This window comes from Phocoena phocoena, chromosome 5, assembly GCF_963924675.1.
Source record: "Phocoena phocoena chromosome 5, mPhoPho1.1, whole genome shotgun sequence".
NCBI lineage: Eukaryota > Metazoa > Chordata > Mammalia > Artiodactyla > Phocoenidae > Phocoena > Phocoena phocoena.
The window spans coordinates 32,698,818-32,723,159 of NC_089223.1; the positions used below are offsets into that span (position 1 = coordinate 32,698,818).

At 41.9% G+C, this 24,342-nt stretch overlaps 1 protein-coding gene across 1 annotated transcript in view; it reads right to left on the reverse strand.

Moving 5' to 3' along the window:
* Window positions 1–509: 509 nt before the first annotated feature.
* The window catches only part of RNF175 (ring finger protein 175), a 77,803-nt gene continuing 53,970 nt past the window's right edge, over window positions 510–24,342 (reverse strand). The window contains 5 exon segments of the mRNA XM_065877206.1: window positions 510–629; window positions 4,613–4,619; window positions 14,225–14,326; window positions 17,556–17,686; window positions 22,068–22,191. Of these exon segments, the coding sequence (XP_065733278.1) occupies window positions 510–629; window positions 4,613–4,619; window positions 14,225–14,326; window positions 17,556–17,686; window positions 22,068–22,191 (484 nt within the window).

Below are 24,342 nucleotides of genomic sequence, written 5' to 3' on the forward strand. Positions count from 1 at the left end.
AGGTGGGATGTCCACAGTGGGTTGTACCAAATGTGTCAGATGCGATGATTAGAAAACGATTGTAATCGGAAGGATGCAAAGCACGCTTTATTTGTTTATTCCATTGCTCAGCTTCTCTTTAAATTCTTTCCACAAGACAAAGTGCCAGTTGTTATTCAGTTCTCTAAATTCTTGGGGTCATCTCTAAAATTAGAAAAGAAGGGCTTCCCTGGTGGCGCAGTGGTTGAGAGTCCGCCTGCCAATGCAGGGAACACGGGTTCGTGCCCTGGTCCGTGAAGATCCCACATGCCACACAGCGGCTGCACCCATGAGCCATGGCCACTGAGCCTGCGCATCCGGAGCCTGTGCTCCGCAACGGGAGAGGCCACAACAGTGAGAGGCCCATGTATCGCAAAATAATAATAATAATAATAAAAAAATTAGAAAAGAATATCAATATTAAATGTAGGATTAAGGATTAGAAAATATTTCAACATGCAATACATTGCTTCTGGGGTAGGTGTGCCATGCTATTCCAGCCCTAGTGAATAATTAATGCCTTGGACGATTCCTAACACCACGGGTTGCCAGGCCACCAGATAACGAAGCCAGTCCAGGATTTGTCCATATAAAAAGTGTGTTTAGAGGAGCTTCAAGATGGCGGAAGAGTAAGACATGGAGATCACCTTCTCCCCACAAATACATCAGAAATAGATATACATGTGGAACAACTCCTGCAGAACACCTACTGAATGCTGGCAGAAGACCTCAGACCTCCCAAAAGGCAAGAAACTCCCCACGTAGCTGGGTAGGGCAAAAGAAAAAAGAAAAAGCAGAGACAAAAGGATAGGGACGGAACCTGCACCAGTGGGAGGGAGCTGTGAAGGAGGAAAGGTCTCCACACACTAGGAGCTTCTTCACGGGCGGAGACTGCGGGAGGCGGAGGGGTGAGCTTCGAAGCCGCGGAGGAGAGCGCAGCAACAGGGGGTGAGGAGGGCAAAGCAGGAAGATTCCCGCACAGAGGATCGGTACCGACCGGCATTCACCAGCCCGAGAGGTTTGTCTGCTCACCCGCTGGGGCGGGCGGGGCTGCGTGCTGAGGCTCGGGCTTCGGAGGTCAGTGGGGTTGGCGGCGTGAACACAGCCTGAAGGGGCTAGTGCGCCATGGGTAGCCGGGAGGGAGTCCGGGAAAAAGTCTGGAGCTGCGGAAGAGGCAAGAGACTTTTTCTTTCCTCTTTGTTTCCTGGTGCGCGAGGAGAGGGGATTAAGAGCTCCGCTTAAGGGAGCTCCAGAGACGGGCGTGAGCCGCGGCTATCAGCGAGGACCTCAGAGATGGGCATGAGACACTAAGGCTGCTGCTGCCGCCACCAAGAAGCCTGTGTGCGAGTACAGGTCACTCTCCACACCTCCCTTTCGGGGAGCCTGTGCAGCCCGCCACTGCCAGGGTCCCGGGATCCAGGGACAACTCTCCCGGGAGGCCGCATGGTGCGCCTCAGGCTGGTGCAACATCATGCTGGGCTCTGCTGCCGCAGGCTCGCCCCGCATCCGTACCCCTCCATCCCCTCGGACTGAGTGAGCCAGAGCCCCCGAATCAGCTGCTCCCTTAACCCCGTCCTGTCTGAACGAAGAACAGATGCCCTCAGGCGACCTACGCACAGAGGCGGGTCCAAATCCAAAGCTGAACCCCAGGAGCTGTGTGAACAGAGAAAGGGAAATCCCTCCCAGCAGCCTCAGGAGCAGTGGATTAAATCTCCACAATCAACTTGATGTACCCTGCATCAGTGGAATGCCTGAATAGACAACGAATCATCCCAAATTGAGGAGGTGGACTTTGGGAGCAACGATATACATATATTTTCCCTTTTGCTCTTTTTGTGAGTGTGCCTGTGTATGCTTCTGTGTGTGAATTTGTATAGCTTTGCTTTTACCATTTGTCCTAGGGTTTGGTCTGTCCGTCTTCTTTTTTTTTTTTAGTATAGTTTTAGCACTTGTTATCATTGGTAGATTCGTTTTTTGGTTTGGTTGCTCTCTCCTTTTTTTATTACTTAATTTTTTAAAAAAATAATTTTTATTTTAATAACTTAAATTTAATTTCCTTTTATATTCTTTCTTTTTCTCCCTTTTATTCTGAGCCGTGTGGATGACAGGCTCTTGGTGCTCCAGCCAGGCATCAGGGCTGTGCCTCTCAGGTGGCAGAGCCAAGTTCAGGATATTCGTCCACAAAAGACCTACCAGCTCCACATAATATCAAACAGAGAAAATCTCCCAGAGGTCTCCATCTCAAGACCAGCACCCAGCTTCACTTAACGACCAGCATTATGGTGCTGGACACTCTATGCCACACAATTAGCAAGACAGAAACACAACCCCACCCATTAGCAGAGAGGCTGCCTAAAATCATAATAAGGTCACAGACACCCCAAAACACACCACCAGACATGGAACTGCCCACCAGAAAGACAAGATCCAGCCTCATCCACCAGAACACAGGCACTAGTGCCCTCCACCAGGAAGCCTACACAACCCACTGAACCAACCTTAGCCAGTGGGGGCAGACACCAAAAACAACAGGAACTACAAACCTGCAGCCTGCGAAAAGGAGACACTAAACACAGTAAGTTAAGCAAAATGAGAAGACAGAGAAACACACAGCAGACGAAGGAACAAGGTAAAAACCCACCAGACCTAGCAAATGAAGAGGAAATAGGCAGTCTACCTGAGAAAGAATTCAGAATAATGATAGTAAAGATGATCCAAAATCTTGGAAATACAATGGAGAAAATACAAGAAACGTTTAACAAGGACCTAGAAGAACTAAAGACCAAACAAATAGTGATGAACAACACAATAAATGAAATTAAAAATTCTCTAGGCCCTCTGACCCCCGTCCCCCACCGCGGCTGGTGGAGCAGGCGAAATTTGGTTGCTTGTTGGCCTTAACACATGCCTCCAAATTACAAAAGAAGATTTACTACTAGGTACACATAGGAAGAAGCAGGTGTTAATACCACTGGAACTTTGCCTAGCAAATTATTTACATAATCTGGGCAACAAAAGAATTGCTTCAGAGTTTTAGAGAAATATGTTTTGAGGAGCTTCAAGACGGTGGAAGAGTAAGACGTAGAGATCACCTTCCTCCCCACAAATACATCAGAAATACATATACATGTAGAGCAACTCCTACAGAACACCTACAGAATGCTGGCAGAAGACCTCAGACCTCCCAGAAGGCAAGAAGCTCCCCATGTACTTGGGTAGGGCAAAAGAAAAAAGAAAAAACAGAGACAAAGAATAGGGACGGGACCTGCACCAGTGGGAGGGAGCTGTGAAGGAGGAAAGGTTTCCACACACTAGGAAGCTCCTTCATGGACGGAGACTGCGGGTGGTGGAGGGGAAGCTTCAGAGCCACGGAGGACAGTGCAGCAACGGGGGTGCAGAGGGCAAAGTGGAGAGATTCCCGCACAGAGGATTGGTGCCAACCAGTACTCACCAGCCCAAGAGGCTTGTCTGCTCACCCACTGGGACGGGTGGGGGCTGGGAGCTGAGGCTCGGGCTTCGGAGGTCGGATTCCAGGGAGAGAACTGGGTTTGGCTGCCTGAACACAGCCTGAAGGGAGCTAGTGCGCCACAGCTAGCCAGGAGGGAGTCCGGGAAAAACTCTGGAGCTGCAGAAGAGGCAACAGACTTTTTCTTGCCTCTTTGTTTCCTGGTGCGTGAGGAGAGGGGATTAAGAGCACTGCTTAAAGGAGCTCCAGAGACGGGCATGAGCCGTGGCTATCAGCGCAGACCCCAGAGATGGGCATGGGATGCTAAGCCACCAAGAAGCCTGTGTGGCTGGTCAGTATCCACACCTCCCGTCCTGGGAGCCTGTGCAGCCCACCACTTCCAGGGTCCCGTGATCCAGGGACAACTTCCCTGGGAGGACGCACGGCGCGCCTCAGGCTGTTGCAACATCATGTTGGGCTCTGCTGCCGCAGGCTAGCCCGGCATTCCATACCCCTCCTTCCCCCCCGGCCTTAGTGAGCCACAGTCCCTGAATCAGCTGCTCCTTTAACCCCGTCCTGTCTGAGCGAAGAACAGATGTCCTCCTACGACCTACCCAAAGAGGCGGGTCCAAATCCAAAGCTGAATCCCAGGAGCTGTGTGAACAAAGAAGAGAAAGGGAAATCTCTCTCAGCAACCTCAGGAGCAGTGGATTAAAGCTCCACAATCAATTTGATGTACCTGCATCTGTGGAATACCTGAATAGACAACGAATCATCCTAAATTGTGTAGGTGCACTTTGGGAGCAATGATAAATATATTTTTCCCCCTTTATCTCTTTTTGTGAGTGAGTATGTGTATGCTTCTGTATGTGATTTTGTCTGTATAGCTTTGCATTTACCATTTGTCCTAGGGTTCCGCCTGTCGGTTTTTTCTTTCTTTTTTTTATTGCTTAAAATTTTTTTCTCAATAATATTTTCTATTTCAATAATTTTATTTTATTTTTTTTATCTTCTTCTTTCTTTCTTTCTTTCTTTTCTCACTTTTATTCTGAGCCATGTGGATGACAGGCTCTTGGTGCTCCAGCCAGGCATCAGGGCTGTGCCTCTCAGGTGGCAGAGCCAAGTTCAGGACACTGGTCCACAAGAGACCTCCCAGCTCTATGTACTATCAAACGGCGAAAATCTCCCAGAGATCTCCATCTCAATGCCAAGAACCAGCTCCACTCAATGACCAGCAAGCTCCAGTACTGGACACCCTTTGCCAAACTACTAGAAGATAGGAACACAAACTCATCCATTAGCACAGAGGCTGCCTAAAATCATAATAAGGCCACAGACACCACAAAACGCACCACCAGATGTGGACCTGCCCACCAGAAAGACAAAATCCAGCCTCATCCACCAGAACACAGGCACTAGTCCCCTCCATCAGGAAGCCTACACAACCCACTGAACCAACCTTAGCCACTGGGGACAGACACCAAAAACAATGGAACATACGAACCTGCAGCCTGTGAAAAGGAGACCCCAAACACAGTAAGTACAGCAAAATAAGAAGACAGAGAACCACACAGCAGATGAAGGAGCAAGGCAAAACCCCACCAGACCTAACAAATGAAGAGGAAATAGGCAGTCTACCTGAAAAAGAATTCAGAATAATGACAGTAAAGATGATCCAGAATCTTGGAAATAGAATAGTAAAGATGATCCAAAATTTTGGAAATACAAGAAACGTTTAACAACGACCTAGAAGAACCAAAGAGCAAACAAACAGAGATGAACAGCACAATAAATGAAATTAAAAATTCTCTAGAAGAGATCAATAGCAAAATAACTGAGGCAGAAGAATGGATAAGTGACCTGGAAGATAAAATAGTGGAAATAACTACTGCAGAGCAGAATAAAGAAAAAAGAATGAAAAGAACTGAGGACAGGCTCAGAGAATTCTGGGACAACATTAAACAAGGGAACATTCGATTTATAGGGGTCCCAGAGGAGAAGAGAAAAAGAAAGGGACTGAGAAAATATTTGAAGAGATTATACTTGAAACTTCCCTAACATGGGAAAGGAAATAGTTAATCAAGTCCAGGAAGCACAGAGAATCCCATACAGGATAAATCCAAGGAGAAACACGCCAAGATACATATTAATCAAACTATCAAAAATTAAATACAAAGAAGAAATATTAAAAGCAGAAAGGGAAACACAACAATAACACATAAGGGAAACCCCATAAGGTTAACAGCTGATTTTTCAGCAGGAACTCTGCAAGCCAGAAGGGAGTGGCAGGACATACTTAAAGTGATGAAGGAGAAAAACCTACAGCCAAGATTACTCTAACCATCAAGGATCTCATTCAGATTTGATGGAAATTAAACGATTTACAGACAAGCAAAAGCTAAGAGAATTCAGCACCACCAAACTAGCTTTACAACAAATGCTAAAGGAACCTCTCTAGGCAGGAAACACAAGAGAAGGAAAAGACCCACAATAACAAACCCAAAACAATTAAGAAAATGGGAATAGGAACATACATATCGATAATTACCTTAAATGTAAATGGATTAAATGCTCCCACCAAAAGACACAGACTGGCTGAATGGATACAAAAACAAGACCCTTATATATGCTGTCTACAAGAGACCCACTACAGACCTAGGGACACATACAGACTGAAAGTGAGGGGATGGAAAAAGATATTCCATGCAAATGGAAATCAAAAGAAAGCTGGAGTAGCAATTCTCATATCAGACAAAATAGACTTTAAACAAAGACTATTAGAAGAGACAAAGAAGGACACTACATAATGATCAAGGGATCGATACAAGAAGAAGATATAACAATTGTAAATATTTATGCACCCAACATAGGATCACATCAATACATAAGGCAAATACTAACAGCCATAAAAGGGGAAGTCGACAGTAACACAATTATAGTAGGGGACTTTAACACCCCACTTTCACCAATGGACAGATCATCCAAAATGAAAATAAATAAGGAAACACAAGCTTTAAACGATACATTCAATAAGATGGACTTAATTGATATTAATAGGACATTCCATCCAAAAACAACAGAATACACATTCTTACCAAGTGCGCATGGAACATTCTCCAGGATAGGTCATATGTTGGGCCACAAGTCAAGCCTTGGTAAATTTAAGAAAATTGAAATTGTATCAAGTATCTTTTCCAACCACAGTGGTATGAGACTAGATATCAATTACAGGAAAAAATCTGTAAGAAATACAAACACATGGCAGCTAAACAACACACTACTCAATAACTAAGAGATCACTGAAGAAATCAAAGAGGAAAGGAAAAAATACCTAGAAACAAATGACAATGAAAACACAACGACCCAAAAGCTATGGGATGCAGCAAAAGCAGTTCTAAGAGGGAAGTGTATAGCTATACAAGCCAACCTAAGAAACACGAAACATCTCAAATAAACAACCTAACCTTGCACCTAAAGAAATTAGAGAAAGAAGAACAAAAAACCCCCAAATTTAGCAGAAGGAAAGAAATCATAAAGATCAGATCAGAAATAAATGAAAAAGAAATGAAGGAAACGATAGCAAAGATCGATAAAACTAAAAGCTGGTTCTTTGAGAAGATAAACAAAATTGATAAACAATTAGCCACACTTATCAAGAAAAAAAGGGAGATGAGTCAAATCAATAGAATTAGAAGATTCAATGCAATCCCTATCAAACTACCACTGGCATTTTTCACAGAACTAGAACAAAAAATTTCGCAATTTGTATGGAAACACAAAAGACCCCGAATAGCCAAAGCAATCTTTAGAACGAAAAAAGGAGCTGGAGGAATAAGGCTCCCTGACTTCAGACTATATTACAAAGCAACAGTAATCAAGACAGTATGGTACTGGCACAAAAACAGAAAGATAGATCAGTGGAACAGGATAGAAAGCCCAGAGATAAACCCACGCACATATGGACACCTTATCTTTGATAAAGGAGGCAGGAATGTACAGTGGAGAAAGGACAGCCTCTTCAATAAATGGTGCTGGGAAAACTGGACAGGTACATGTAAAAGTATGAGATTAGATCACTCCCTAACACCATACACAAAAATAAGCTCAAAATGGATTAAAGACCTAAATGTAAGGCCAGAAACTATCAAACTCTTAGAAGAAAACATAGGAAGAACACTCTATGACATAAATCACAGCAAGATCCTTTCTGACCCACCTCCTAGAGTAATGGAAATAAAAACAAAAATAAACAAATGGGACCTAATGAAACTTCAAAGCTTTTGCACAGCAAAGGAAACCATAACCAAGACCAAAAGACAACCCTCAGAATGGGAGAAAGCATTTGCAAATGAAGCAACTGACAAAGGATTAATCTCCAAAATTTACAAGCAGCTCATGCAGCTCAATAACAAAAATACAAACAACCCCATCCAAAAATGGGCAGAAGACCTAAATAGACATTTCTCCAAAGAAGATATACAGAATGCCAACAAACACATGAAAGAATGCTCAACATCATTAATCATTAGAGAAATGCAAATCAAAACTACAATGAGATATCATCTCACACCAGTCAGAATGGCCATCATCAAAAAATCAAGAAACAATAAATGCTGGAGAGGGTGTGGAGAAAAGGGGACACTCTTGCACTGCTGGTGGGAATGTGAATTGGTTCAGCCACTGTGGAGAACAGTATGGAGGTTCCTTAAAAAACTACAAATAGAATTACCATATGACCCAGCAATCCCACTACTTGGCATATACCCTGAGAAAACCAAAATTCAAAGAGAGTCATGTACCAAAATGTTCATTGCAGCTCTATTTACAATAGCCAGGACATGGAAACAACCTAAGCGCCCATCATCGGATGAATGGATAAAGAAGATGTGGCACATATACACAATGGAATATTACTCAGCCTTAAAAAGAAATGAAATTGAGCTATTTGTAATGAGATGGATAGACCTAGAATCTGTCATACAGAGTGAAGTAAGTCAGAAAGAAAAAGACAAATACCGTATGCTAACACATATATATGGAATTTAAGGGAAAAAAATGTCATGAAGAACCTAGGGGTAAGATAGGAATAAAGACGCAGACCTACTGGAGAACGGACTTAAGGATATGGGGAGGGGGAAGGGTGAGTTTTGACAGGGCGAGAGAGAGTCATGGACATATACACACTAACAAACGTAGTAAGGTAGATAGCTGGGGGGAAGCAGCCGCAAGGCACAGGGATATTAGCTCGGTGCCTTGTGACAGCCTGGAAGGGTGGGATGGGGAGAGTGGGAGGGAGGGAGACGCAAGAGGGAAGACATATGGGAACATATGTATATGTATAGCTGATTCACTTTGTTGTAAAGCAGAAACTAACACACCATTGTAAAGCAATTATACCCCAATAAAGATGTTTAAAAAAAAAAAATAGAATTAGAAATGAAAAAGGAGAAGTAACAACTGACACTGCGGAAATACAAAGGATCACGAGAGATTACTACAAGCAACTCTATGCCAATAAAATGGATAACCTGGAAGAAATAGACAAATTCTTAGAAATGCACAATCTTCTGAGACTGAACCAGGAAGAAATAGAAAATATGAACAGACCAATCACAAGCACTGAAATTGAAACTGCGATTAAAAATCTTCCAACAAACAAAAGCCCAGACCAGATGGCTTCACAGGCGAATTCTATCAAATGGTTAGAGAAGAGCTAACACCTATCCTTATCAAACTCTTCCAAAATAGAGCAGAGGGAGGAACACTCCCAAACTCATTCTACGAGGCTACCATCACCCTGATACCAAAAGCAGACAAAGATGTCACAAAGAAAGAAAACTACAGGCCAATATCATTGATGAAAATAGATACAAAAATCCTGAACAAAACACTAGCAAACAGAATCCAACAGCACACTAAAAGGATCATACATTATGATCAAGTGGGGTTTATCCCAGGAATGCAAGCATTCTTCAATATCAATGTGATACACAATATTAACAAATTTAAGGAGAAAAACCATATGATCATCTCAATAGATGCAGAGAAAGCTTTTGACAAAATTCAAAACCGATTTATGATAAAAAAAACCTCCAGAAAGTAGGCATAGAGGGAACTTTCCTCAACATAATAAAGGCCACATATGACAAACCCACTGCCAATATCGTCCTCAATGGTGAAAAACTGAAACCATTTCCACTAAGATCTGGAGCAAGACAAGTTTACCCACTCTCACCACTATTATTCAACATAGTTTTGGAAGTTTTAGCCAGAGCAGTCAGAAAAGAAAAAGAAATAAAAGGAATCCAAATTGGAAAAGGAGAAGTAAAGCTGTCACTGTTTGTAGATGACATGATACTATACATAGAGAATCCTAAAGATGCTACCAGAAAACTACTAGAGCTAATCAATGAATTTGGTAAAGTAGCAGGATACAAAATTAATGCACAGAAATCTCTTGCATTCCTATACACTAATGATGAGAAATCTGAAAGTGAAATTAAGAAAACACTCCTATTTACCACTGCAAGAAAAAGAATAAAATATCTCGGAATAAACCTACTTAAGGAGACAAAGACCTGTATGCAGAAAATTATAAGACACTGATGAAAGAAATTAAAGATGATACAAATACATGGAGAGATATACCATGTTCTTGGATTGGAAGAATCAACATTGTGAAAATGACTCTACTACCCAAAGCAATCTACAGATTCAATGCAATCCCTATCAAACTCCCACTGGCATTTTTCACAGAACTAGAACAAAGAAGTTCACAATTTGTATGGAAACACAAAAGACCCTAAATAGCCAAAACAATCTTGAGAACAAAAAACGGAGGTGGAGGAATCAGGCTCTTGGACTTCAGACTATACTGCAAAGCTACAGTAATCAAGACAATATGGTACTGGCACAAAAACAGAAATATAGATCAATGGAACAGGATAGAAGGCCCAGAGATAAACCCATGCACATATGATCATCTTATCTTTCATAAAGGAAGCAAGAATATACAATGGAGAAAAGACAGCGTATTCAATAAGCGATGTTGGGAAAACTGGACAGCTACATGTAGAAGAATGAAATTAGAACACTTCCTAACACCATACACTAAAATAAACTAAAAATGGATTAAAGACCGAAATGTTAGGCCAGACACTATCAAACTCTTAGAGGAAAACATAGGTAGAACACTCTATGACATAAATCACAGCAAGATCCTTTTTGACCCATCTCCTAGAGAAATGAAAGCAAAAACAAACAAATGGAACCTAATGTAACTTAAAAGCTTCTGTGCAGCAAAGGAAACCATAAACAAGACCAAAAAAAAACCCTCAGAATGGGAGAAAATATTTACAAATGAAGCAACTGACAAAGGATTAATCTCCAAAATTTACAAGCAGCTCATGCAGCTCAATATCAAAAAAACAAACAACCGAATCCAAAAATGGGCAGAAGACCTAAATAGACATTTCTCCAAAGAAGATATACAGAATGCCAACAAACACATGAAAGAATGCTCAAGATCACTAATTATTCGAGAAATACAAATCAAAACTTCAATGAGGTATCACCACACACCAGTCAGAATGGCCATCATCAAAAAATCTAGAAACAATAAATGCTGGAGAGGGTGTGGAGAAAAGGGAACCCTCTTGCACTGTTGGTGGGAATGTAAATTGAAACAGCCACTATGGAGAACAGTATGGAGGTTCCTTAGAAAACTAAAAATAGAACTACTGCACGACCCAGCAATCCCACTACTGGGCATATACCCTGAGAAAACCATAATTCAAAAAGAATCATGTACCACAGTGTTCATTGCAGCTCTATTTACAATAACCAAGACATGGAAGCAACTTAAGTGTCCATCAAGAGGTGAATGGATAAAGAAGATGTGGCACATATATACAATGGAATGTTACTCCTCCATAAAAGGAAACAAAATTGAGTTATTTGTAGTGAGGTGGATGGACCTAGAGTCTGTCATACGGAGTGAAGTAAGTTAGAAAGAGGAAAACAAGTACTGTATGCTAACATATATATATGGAATCTAAAAAACAAACCAAAAAATGGTCATGAAGAACGTAGGGGCAAGATGGGAATAAAGATGCAGACCTACTAGAGAATGGACTTGAGGATATGGGAAGGGGGAAGGGTAAGCTGGGACAAAGTGAGAGAGTGGCATGCACATACATACCCTACCAAATGTAAAATAGATTGCTAGTGGGAAGCAGCTGCATAGCACAGGGAGATCAGCTTGGTGCTTTGTAACCACCTAGAGGGGTGGGATAGGGAGGGTGGGAGGGAGGGAGACGCAAGAGGGAAGAGATATAGGGATATATGTATATGTATAACTGATTCACTTTGTTATAAAGCAGAAAGTAACACACCATTGTAAAGCAGTTATACTGCAATAAAGATGTTTAAAAAAAGTGTGTGCGCTCTGAGATGAATCTCAGTTAAGTAGGTTGCTCTACCTACAGCCATGTAGCAGAAATAGTCATTGTTATTTACACTACACCCAATTTCCAAAAATAAATCGAATCCATCCATGTTAAAATCCCCAAATATCATAATCCCAAACAAGAATAAAAGGCAAGGGTCACTTACTAAAAAAAAGAGGAAAGGGGGGAATGGTTACAGTGGAAAACCAAGAATAATAGGAACTACCGTAGTGAGCAAAAATAGCTCTGGGCTCTCCTGCCTTCAGCTCATCAGAGAGAACTCATTGCATATTTCAAAGAAAAACATTAGTTCATAGATAATACGTATGTTATCCTGGTATCTTTGATAAATTGTACTAAGGGAACTTAATTAATACCTTCTATCTCTGTTAGCAATGTTCCACACAGAAAGGCAGATTTGTCATATGTAGCTTTTATCTTACACTGAGTCTCAATAAAGAGTACATGTATTTCTTTAGCTGCCTTAGAAGAATGACGATTGTTGTTAGGATGTTACATTCAGAAATAAAGTTCTGTATCTCATAGGGAAAAATAAAAGATTACATGTAGTATTCAAAAGTTTCTTCTCTCAAGACCATTTCTTTCTCTCAGAGAAACCAATTGTCCTTTGTTATTTAAATGATTGTTAAGGTAACATTTATGATCATGTCGCCAATTTTATAATAAAGATTTATGTACTGCAGTTTCATGAGTAAGTTATTAAACAAAAGCTGTTCTGGACTTGTGTTAGGATGAGTGGAAGAGAGGAAGGCGCATGACAGGCTTTCAGCCTTGCCTGTGCCTGCCTTGCACGGACTCTGTGAGGAAGGCCAGGTCTGGGAAGGGAGCTGGTGGCCGCAGGGGGTGCTCTCTGTTGTTGGCGTGTGGCTCCGAGATCCAGGAGCCCACGCACGCTGCCTCCTCCACTGCCCTGTTTGCAAGTCCTTCCTTGGTTTGCAGTCCCCAGAGATGGGGGCGTTGCTGCCAACGCTGCCGGTTCAAACTAAACACTTAGGGTTTGAAGAGTCGGCTTGCAGGGAGCAGGGTGGGGGTCTCCTTTAGCACTGTGAATGCAGGTGACTGGAACTCAGAAGGAAGAGTAAGGCTGTCACTTAGGAGAAGATCGAGTACTTGGCAGGCGGAAACCATCCCCTCAGTGCTCTTCTGCTTAAGGGGGGATATGTTTTAGTTCCATTTACGCCCCTGGAAGATATACACTATGGTCTTGGGCCAGTGAGGGGTTGAGGGCTAAGTCTTTGTAGTCAGCTCTGGGTGGGGACATTCCCTTCCTGTGACCTTAAGGAGATTTGGGTTTATTCAGTTGGGGATCCCTGCTGTCTATAAAAATCCTTTTGCTGCCATTTGTCGAGCAAATCTATAGTAGGTCTTCACTCCTTTCAATATTATTATTACTTAGGTTAGCCTAAGAAAAGATGAGCTGTAGCAAGGAATTAAAAAAGCCAAAATTCAGGGGGAAAAACCCCCTACTCATGTCTGGAAATAAAACAATTTGGTACACCTTCAAAATACTTTTCTATTCTAGCTCACATTTGGGACCTTTACAATTTCAATTCTTTTTTTTTGCGGTATGCGGGCCTCTCACTGTTGTGGCCTCTCCCGTTGCGGAGCAACAGGCTCCGGACGCGCAGGCCCAGCGGCCATGGCTCATGGGCCCAGCCGCTCCGCGGCATGTGGGATCCTCCCAGACCGGGACAGGAACCCGTGTCCCCTGCATCAGCAGGCGGACTCTCAACCACTGTGCCACCAGGGAAGCCCTGAATTCTAATCTATTTGTCTCCCCACCCACTCGTCCCATCCACCTGTTACCTATCATCTCTCTGTTTGCCTGCTATCTGCTATCTGTTTGCCTATGTATCTATCTATCTATCTATCTATATCTATCTATCTATCTATCTATCTATCTATCTATCTATCTATCTATCTGTCTCTGTCTATCTATCTATCTATCTATCTATCTATCTATCTATCTACCTACCTACCTACCTACCTATCTTATCCTTCCATATATTCACCTATCTTTTTCAATGTCCCATCACATTTCCACTAAAGTCCTAATAGTGGAATATTTGGAATAAAAACAGTACACTGTATCTTTTTTGGCATTTAACTTCCTAACTAGAATGGTAATGTAGGCACAGGGGAGAAAAGAAACCAGAAAATTGTTTTGAAATAGGTGGTTAGGGAGAACAGAACGTTTTCTGCTGTACCTATAATGAAGATAAGGAAAGTTTAAAGAATACATCGCCAGAAAAAAATTTGAGATAATATTTCATAACTTTATAAAAAAGGATACAGGTTATTGATCATCCTCTTCAAATCGACCTTCTCTTTGCAGTAAGGGAACGTCTGCTTTTTACCAACAATACACCAACCTCGGATGCAGAATTCATGAAAGCTTAGGGATCTTGTTAGGGAAGCTTCTGGATATTAAAGGGCAAAATCTGCTTCATGATGATGTAATGGAAGTGATCCCACCTGTAGGGTGGAGTGGTGGAGGTGGGAATTGCTCTCGGTTATGACTCAGTTGTGTCCATCACTCTTTTAGGGAGATTCTGCAGGACAAGGGAACCACCAAGTCCCAGAGGAGCCTGGAGTCAGAGCTGCAATAGCTTATGACCCTGAGGAATTTACTGATCTTCTTGGCCTTATGTGTTCTTACCTCACTCGATTCTTGTGATTAAATTACATAAAGAATGTGGGCATGCTTTTTTACAGGAATGTCTTATGTAAACATATCATTGTATTTCTCTGTCTCGCTTATCATGCATTTTTCTGTGTTTACCGTAGCATCTCTCCATTCGGCTTTTTGTGCACCTACTCATTACCTACTATGTATGTAACCAGACTTGTCTTAGGCACTAGACAAATTTAAATTATTTGTGGTCAAGAATTTGTACAAATATTTCTGTTAGCTTCATAAGTTTTTTCTCAACTTTTTATTACTGATAAGGGGCCAGTTATTTTTAATAGAATATAAACCTATAATGAACATCTAAAACTCTAGGCGTTTACAGATTCAGTTGTATACAACCCCTTGTCCAGAAAGTTTGACCCTTTGGCTCTGAAGTTGCCAGTGAACTGTATGTTTTTCTGCAGCACCAGGGATGGAGTCTTAACAGAGCACAAGTCACTCTGTGTCATGACTTTCTGTGTATTTACATGTCTCTCCTGGGCAATATGTTACCTGTGGGACCATGACTCATTCATCTCTGTGCTCAGCACATTAAGCAGTGCCTAAGTGCCTATTTATTGAACAAATATTTGAATGAATCATTCAAAACCGATTACTTTTGCAAATGTATTTCCCCCAGGTTCCACAGCTTATAGATTTGGGTAAAATGATTAACTATAATGAGATCCATCATGTTGATTTATTTCTACAGTCGTTGACCCCAGTGTGGCTTTCTGGATCAAGATCACACGATGTTCTGTCTGGCCTGCTACACACCTGTGTGAACAAAAATGATGTTCCCTCTCTAACAGACGGAGGATATGAAGGCAGAGGCAAGTCAAGGCCATGTAGATGATTCCTCAATATTAGATCTGTGTGCAACTAAGGGTTCCCACTCTTTTACATTCTTGGCGTTGGGGTCACTTTTGCAACATGCTTGGGTTAACATACAGTGTATTATAACAAAGATTCTGAGTCAAAACCCATACAGCTCTTCATTCAAAAGGGCTGGAGTACAGCCCCATCTTCCAGATAGGTATGGAGTTCAGGGGTCATCTAGCGATCATCGAAATGTCCATCTCCTCTTTAATATTCTCTCATCTTCAAAATCTCATCTGCAAAGCTTCCACACTGGCAGAATTGCCGGAGAGCAAGACTCAGATTCCCGCCCCCTTGTTAATATGATTCCGGTTTGCCCACTCCTTGTTAATATGACTCATGCTAAAATGGGCCATTAATAATACTCCCTGCAAAGCAAATTTAAAGGCGACTACATTTTTGATTATATATGCACACGTGTACAACAATCCCTAAGGGCTTTTAAAGGTGAAGAGAGAGAAAATACCTCCACTTGCAAATGGCAGAAGGGGTTTTGTTCCAACATTTGAAAAGTAATTCATATTTAAAACTAGGACTAGACTTGGAAAATTTCTACTAAGAATGATAGTTTTTTGGGAAAGGTATCACACTGAGAAACCACATAGACTTCCACATGGGGTATCTTTGTGTATCTCACCTTAAAATGTTAAAACTTAAATGTTGGAATAATACATTTCAGATGCATTTGGTCCAGTTTTTTTTTTGCGGTACGCGGGCCTCTTACTGTTGTGGCCTCTCCCGTTGCGGAGCACAGGCTCCGGACGCGCAGGCTCAGCGGCCATGACGCACGGGCCCAGCCGCTCCGCGGCATGTGGGATCTTCCCGGACAGGGGCACGAACCCATGTCCCCTGCATCGGCAGGCAGACTCTCAACCACTGCGCCACCAGGGAAGCCCCGGTCCAGTTTTTGACTCTCAGGATTGAATAAATGGAATCTGTCCAGATTAAACAGAATCAGATCATGAGTGCTGCACATCTAGGGCATTACTGATTGAGTTAGGTGGGCTTCAGAGGCAAAAGACAGATGGTTTAACCACCTCATAATGCCAGAGCTTTGAACTGACTGAGTGCATAGCAATATTATAAAATTGATATTGTACTATAAAATAAAGATAAATGATGCCTTCTCTTAAGAAAAGAATTAAAATACTGATTGTTGGCCAACGCAAACACGACTCTGGTATCCAGAGTAACTTGCTCAGGCAGGGCAGGCTGCTGGGTTCTTGACCTCAGTATCTTTCAGCACAGTGGAGATCTTCCTCACGGTTACTGGAGTCCCAGAGGATGCTGGTTTCCAGGCCCAGGCTGGTCTGGTCCCTAATACCTAAAGATCCCTCAGCCAATAGATAGCAATTTGGGGTACAACCCATAGGCAGAGGAACCAAATAGTCCAAGAATTGGGTGCTCACATTTTGGTCCCTCCTTGTGTAACTTAAGGTGTCCTGCTGCCTGTGACCTTATCCTCTTTTCAAGACCAAAGCTGATACTTGGCTTCCCCCATCACCACTGTTGACACAAGCAGGTTCCTAAGGATTATTTCCAGGCAAAGAACACCACTTTGTCCTTCTTGTTCCTGTGAGACTCAGACACGGGCTCCACCTGGAGAGTCCTGAGTTCCTCCCTGCACCTGAAACTTCACTCTGTTTTTCACTCCCCAGCCCTTTCTCTCTCTTGTCCTTCTTGGCTACCTGTTCGCTTATAGCTTCGCCAGCTTTCCCAGCCAGCCTCTGCACAGATGCTGCAGCCCTCCTGTCTGTGTGGCATGAAGATTCCTTTTTAAAAAAGAAATTACTGGAGGAGGTTCACCTCTTGCTAATTAAGAGCAGTTCATTATTCAGCAGGGATTGCCAGAAAGTCTCTAAAAGAAGATGGGTGGGAGGATAAAGGCTTGGGGTTTGGGGATGAGCGTTAAGCAAGGCAGAGGGTGGGGGTAAAGGGAGGAAAGGAAGGAGGAGGGAAGTGAAGAGACAGTCTTCTCTGACTGGCTATCGCCCACGCCTGACACAGATTATCTGAAAACTGCCTCCTGGCACTGGCTTGATGAAGACCAAAGGGTCTCCCATGGAAAGGATACACATGCTTGCACGAAAGCTGGTAGATGTTTTCAGTGAGTCCTTCTTCATCGAGCACCACGGTGATCTGCCCACAGGCGGCACCGATGTTGTCTGACGAGCTCCTGGTGGGCATCCCACTGACTCTGTAGAACTGCTGGGGGAAAGGCACAGAGCAACACCATTCTCGGAACACGGGGAAGCCACTGCCAGGCTTGGGAACATAGTCTTTACTGTTTCTCTGTTGGTTTAGAACTTGAAACACTTTTTCCCATAGGGACAATGCTACTGTGGGGTAAAGGTTTCTAGGCAAAACCCCACTGCACCCCAAATGGACCCAAAGCACATCGCTAATTATAACTACCTAACCTCCCCACCAAGGAATCCTTTGAGAGGAACAGTTTTTATCCAGAGCTGTAAGTGCAGACTCACACGGGAAGCTTTTTAAGTTCACCCAGAGCCTGACCCTTCCCTTTATTTTCCTGGAGACTCTGATTCATAGATCTGGAGTAAACCCAGGCATCTATGTATCTTTTAACTAATTTTAATATAATTAAAATTTTAATATAATCCCAAGTGATTATACGGAGCACACAGACTAATCCCATTAGAAGGCAATGCATCTGGAACCCTAATTTAAGACACTGCGTCTCCCCAGGGCTGCGGATGAGGAGTGATTCTCAACATTAGCAGCACATTAGAATGTCTCAGAAGCTCCTTTAAAAATAAAATATGTATTTTGTAATAGCTTTACACTTAAAGATATGAAGATAGTACAGAGTTCCCATACCAAGTTTCCCCTATCAGTGACATCTTACATCAGTATGGTACATTTGTCACAATTAATGAGCCAACATTGATACCTTATTATGAAATAAAGTGTATAGTTTATTCAGATTACTTGGTTTTCCCTTAATGTCCTTATTTTGTTTCAAAACCCCACCTAGGATACCATTAATTATCGTGTCTCCTTAGGCTCCTCTTGGCTTTGGCAGTTTCTCAGACTTTGGTTTCCTTCTGACTTTGACAGTATTGGAGGCAGGTATTTTGTAGAATGTCCTTCAATCAGAATTTAGCTGATGTTTCTTCTCTTGGTTAAGCTGGGGTTATGGTTTTAGGGAGGAAGATAACAGAGGTGAAATGCCATTCTTACCACACCGTAGCAAGGGTACATGCAGTCAACATGACGTCACTGTTGATGTTGACCTTGATTGCCTAGCTTGAGATAGTGGTTGTCAAATTTCTCCACTATAAAGCTACTCGTTCTTTTACTTCTTTTTATACTGTACTCCTTGGAAGGAAGTCATCATCACCATGAGCAGCTCACACTTAAGGAGTGGGAAGTTATAAGTTATGCTCCACCTCTGTATTAGTCAGCGTTCTCCAGAGAAATGGAACTGATAGGATATGCATGAATGTGTGTGTGTGTGTGTGTGTGTGGAGAGAGAGAGAAAGAGAGAGAGAGAGAGAGAGAGAGAGGGAGGGAGGGAGAGGGAGAGAGAGACTCATTTTAAAGACTTGGGGCTGGGAAGTCTGAAACCTGGAGGGCAGGCTAGCAGGCTGTAAACTCTGAAAAGAGTTATTTCAGACTTAAGGCAGTATTCCTTCTTCTCAGGGAAACTTCAGTTTTTGCCCTTAAGGCCTTCAACTGATTAGCTAAGACCCATCCATATTTTCAAGGGTATTTTCTTTCCCTTAAAGTTAATCATATCTACGAAATACATTCAAAGCAACACATAGACTGGTGTTTGATCAAACAACTGGACACCAGAGCCTAGTCAAGTTGACACATAACATTTAACCACACAAGCTTCTTAAGGGTGGAGTATCTACATAAATTATGTGGAATTCTTCTGCATAGGAGATTTGTCTATTCTCCTCTATTTATTTATTTATTTAATTTATTTATCTATCCAATCATTTATTTATGTCACTATGGACTCATGGATATTTATTCTATACTTTGAGTTATAACCCAATACTATTACTACTACTACTACCTACCATTGTGTTGCTCAAATTGTTTCAGCTTTGGCCGTTGGGCTCTCTTTCAGTTGGCTTCTGTGTCTCTTTGACATATCCCCATCATTGTGGGTTTTTTCTTGTGTGGGTTTTTTTTTGAGCACTTCCTTACTTTCTGACACTACAAGATACTCCAGGCTCATATTGTATATTCCCTGCCAAGATCAGAGTCAGTCATTTTTCCAAGAAGCACTGCCTCCTCTTATTATAGAATGGTATTAGAAACCAAGATCTGGGTACTCGGTGTGCTCAATGCTACTGAGGTGTCATTGCTTCTAGGGCTTCGTAGCTGACAGAGCAAGGGAAATATGTCTGTATATACTAACCCATGTGTATACACATATCTATAAATATTTCTATATGTATCATCTACATTAAGATACATTAAGCTAAACATGAGTTCAGACTGATGTCTTTGACTCATCCATTACTACATAGATAATTCTAGCCTTTTCTCCTTGCTTGTATGTAAGCTTCTGAGAGTAAGAAATGTAGCTCCCACAATCGGTCTTCCATTTACTTGGTAGTCCAATTCCAGAATACATGTTTAGTGGTATCAAAATAGTTAACCCGTAGCCCTGAGGGAAACTACTTTATGAACTAACATGCAGTGCTTATGTATAGTTCCTTTTGCTTTTAATCTTATATCTCCACTCATTTCAAAGTGACTTAGGTCAGCACTTTCCCCCCACCCCCTTCAGTGAGGTTATTTCATACATTTGTAATACAGTTAAACTCTTTTGTCACAGTCTACATTCTATCCTGGCATTCCCTGACATCCTAAATGATTTCTTAAGATTTGCATACATTAAGGTTTACCCTTTCCACTATAAAATACTGTTGATTTTGACAAATGCATAGTGTCATGTATTCACCATTAGAGTATCACACAGAATAACTTCACCACCCTAACAAATAACCTGTGCTTCACACATTCAACCCTGCTCCCTCCCTAACCCCCTGGCGACCACAGATCTCTTTAGCGTCTCCATAGCTGTACCTTTTTCAAATTGTCATAGAAGTGGAATCCTGTAGTATGTAGCCTTTTCAGGCTGGCTTCTTTTCACTAAGCAATATATATTTACAATTCATCCAAGTTTGGCATGGCTTAATAGCTCATTCCTTTTCCTAGGGAGCTTTTAAAACAAAGCAGATGCACTGGCTCCACTCCCAGAGTCTGACAATTAGTGTGGGGCTTGGGCACTGGGGTGAGAATGGAGAGTGCTCATCCTTTGCTTCCTCTTTACCTCTGTCACAAGTGTGCATGCACACACACACACAGACACACACACACCATCAGTTTAAGTCACAGATGGCTGTGCCAGTGGCTCAAGGCAGGGGTTTTTATGTCTCTGGTGGTTGGAAAGAGGATGACAGGAGATGACAAGATGTTGAAGATTGGTGGGGTGGGGTCAGGTGAGAAATCTCCAGGATGTTGGTGCTTAAAGACTTGGTTGTCTTGCCAGGTTAAGTCTCTTCTTCCTGGTTCACTGGCAAACAGAGGACATACAACTCTTCTCTTCCTCTCCTGTCCCTAAACAAGCACAAGAGGCTTTGGGAATTATTTAGAGGGGGGATGGCTCTGGTTTTTGTTGGAGGAAGTAGGAGCAAAAATGCTCCCTCCTGTGTTCACCTTAAACCTTATAAGAAAGGCAGTTGTCTCAGAGATTACACATGGCAGGGCAATTCCAGAATTTCACTATAGAAGTTGGATTCCAGGCTCTAGGAAAAGAGTAAGATGGAGCCTACAGAGATGGGAGGTGAAGTCAAGGTCTTGTTTACTCAGTCCTGTCCCATAAAGAGAGGGAGAACAATAGTCCAGAAGTTCACTCTTCTCTTGTCACTCACACTGGTTTTTCCATTTTACATCTGGCTGTGTACCAAAAGACTGGTAGAGGGCAGAGATGTGGAATTTCTGAAACCACTGGGTCTTCCCTGGAGCCCTTGGTATGCAAGTTTTTAAGAGATGTGCATGTGTTAGACACAGATGGATACTCCTAATATCTGAATCTGGAATCCATCTAACCAGAAAGTATGTCCATTCTGAGTTTTAATTTTAAGAGAGTTAAAAAAAAATTACTAGGGATTTTTTTTAAATTCCAGGGAAGAATATTACAGTTAGAATACATTTAGCACACTTTTTTTGTCTTCTACTTCTTCAAATGCTGTATAATGATAACTGCTGTATAATGATAATGATAACATCATATCTTTATGATGAGGCATTGGTTGATTCTAAAGTGTTTTATGTGCATAAAATATGACTTTTATTTGCATTAGCAGAGATCAAGTGTTTTTGTTATTGCTGAATTTTTACTAATCCTTTATATGTTGGCAATTGGAGTATGCTAGACATGGTTACTTTCAGATAATCTGATGCCAGGAGAATCCAGAGAGCAGTTGGGCTGACAGAACCAAAAAAGACTTATCTATTTTTGAAAATGGATGCAAATGTGTAAGATGAGACCATTTTTCCATGTACCATAAATGATTTCAAAGAATGAAAGCAACGCTTCCCCTATAGTAGAAGCCATGTAATCTGAGCAGATCTCTGCAAAGTCTGTCCCCATTACTCCATAGTAGAGGCCATAGAACGAGGGCATGATGCCAAAATCCATGGAATCTCTAGCCTTGATTCTACTGAGAACAACAGTGAAGGGATGTAAGGATGTGGCATTTGTGGGGATGGGTGAGGGCTGCAGCTTGGAAAGTATTGGGTTGGCCAAAAAGTTCATTTGGTTTGGTCAAAAACCCCAAACGAACTTTTTGGCCAACCCAGTATTTCCTGCCATGGTATCTAACAGAGCCTTGGTGGTATTTCCCCCCACTTATTTGTTTAATTTTTTTTTTAATGAAGGAATTTAAAATTCCATTCAAATTTTACTACTCAGGGCTAAGTGGACAAAGTCATTATTGAGAATGTTTAAAGGCTTCTTAGGACTGCAGTGCTGAGACAAGCCAACTCTAACCAGCAGTTCTCAAGCTTGGCTGCGTGTAGAAAAACCTGGGCAGCTTGTAAAAACCTCCATCTCCAGGCTGCACCCTGGGCCAATTACATCAGGCTTTCTGGGGGTGGGGCCTGTGCAGCAATATTTTTGGAGGCTCTCCAGACACCAGGTGATTGCAGTGGTCCACTAACATTAGGAACCTCTTTAATAGTCCAATGATTCTCAGCCCTAATTGTAGATTGGAATCACCTGGGGGAGATTTAGACCTATACTGATACACGAGCCCACTTTCAGGGGCTCTAATTTAAGTGGCCTGGGGTGAGGTCGGGGCAGCAGCTAGGGTTGAGAATCCCTGCTATCAAACTTAGATTTTACAGAATGCTTTCAAATACTTTATCTTTCCTAAAAATATTTGAGATAGATATTATTATCCCCAATTTACCTTTGAAAAAACGGAGACTTAGAAAAAGTGATTTGCTTAACATGACAATTGGTACAAAATGAAACCAGGAATCAAGCGCAAATTTTGATGCCCTTTGCTGCTATGCCGTGGTTGCCGTGTGTTAATAAAAAAAATATTTTTGCAAGTTGGATCGTATTTCAAATGCACTAGGATTCTCTGTGACAACCCCTATTTCTTTTTTAAAGGTAAATGTTTCTTTAAAAAGTAAATGATTATATCACCTCACACCAGTTAGAATGGGCATCATCAGAAAATCTACAAACAACAAATTCTGGAGAGGGTGTGGAGAAAATGGAACCCTCACGCACTGTTGGTGGGAATGTAAATTGATACAGCCACTATGGAGAACAGTATGGAGGTTCCTTAAAAACTGAAAATAGGACTACCATATGACCCAGCAATCCCACTACTGGGCATATACCCAGAGAAAACCATAATTTAAAAAGACACATGCACCCAAATGTTCATTGCAACACTCTTTACAATAGCCAGGTCATGGAAGCAACCTAAATGCCCATTGACAGATGAATGGATAAAGAAGATATGTTACATATATACAATGGAATATTACTCAGCCATAAGTAATATTCCATTGGGTCATTTGTAGAGACGTGGATGGACCTAGAGACTATCATACAGAGTGAAATAAGTCAGAAATAGAAAAACAAATATTGTACATTAATGCATATATGTGGAATCTAGAAAAATGGTTCAGATGAACAGTTTTGCAAGGCAGAAATAGAGACACAGATGTAGAGAACAAACGTATGGACACCAAAGGGGGAAAGCGGGGGCAGGGGGGGATTGGTGGTGGTGGGATGATTTGGGAGATGGGGACTGACCTATATATACTAATACATATAAAATAGATAACTAATAAGAACCTGCTGTATTAAAAAAAAATCAAAAAGAAAGTAAATGATTAGCTTCTAATGTAATGTCTGGATCTTAATCATTGCACTTTTGATGTGCTATCTCTGTAAACAGTCTCAAATACTAGCAATGGATATAGGTGGGTCTGACTGAGTTGGGAAGGAAGTGGAGAGAGGAGAGGCATTGGGAAGTCTGTCTCTGGAACCTTCTTCTGGTAGTTTTTGTACTCTTAATCTGAGGAGGAAATGGTAAAGGCAGAGAGCTGTGTAGACCTAGAGGGCAGCCATCTTTTGGTAATGCGAACCGGAATTCCAACACAGCGGGTGGTTTCATCCTTTCAATATTTGAGAATTGGGGCAGTGAGGAAGAATGAAGACGACCTTCCCTCCATACCCAGGGGAGCACGTATTTATAATCTAATTGATAAAAAGTGTAGCAATGAACTCGTGGTTCCACAGAAAAGAATCTTAATACCATAATGCTCAACAAAAATTAGTAGTGAAA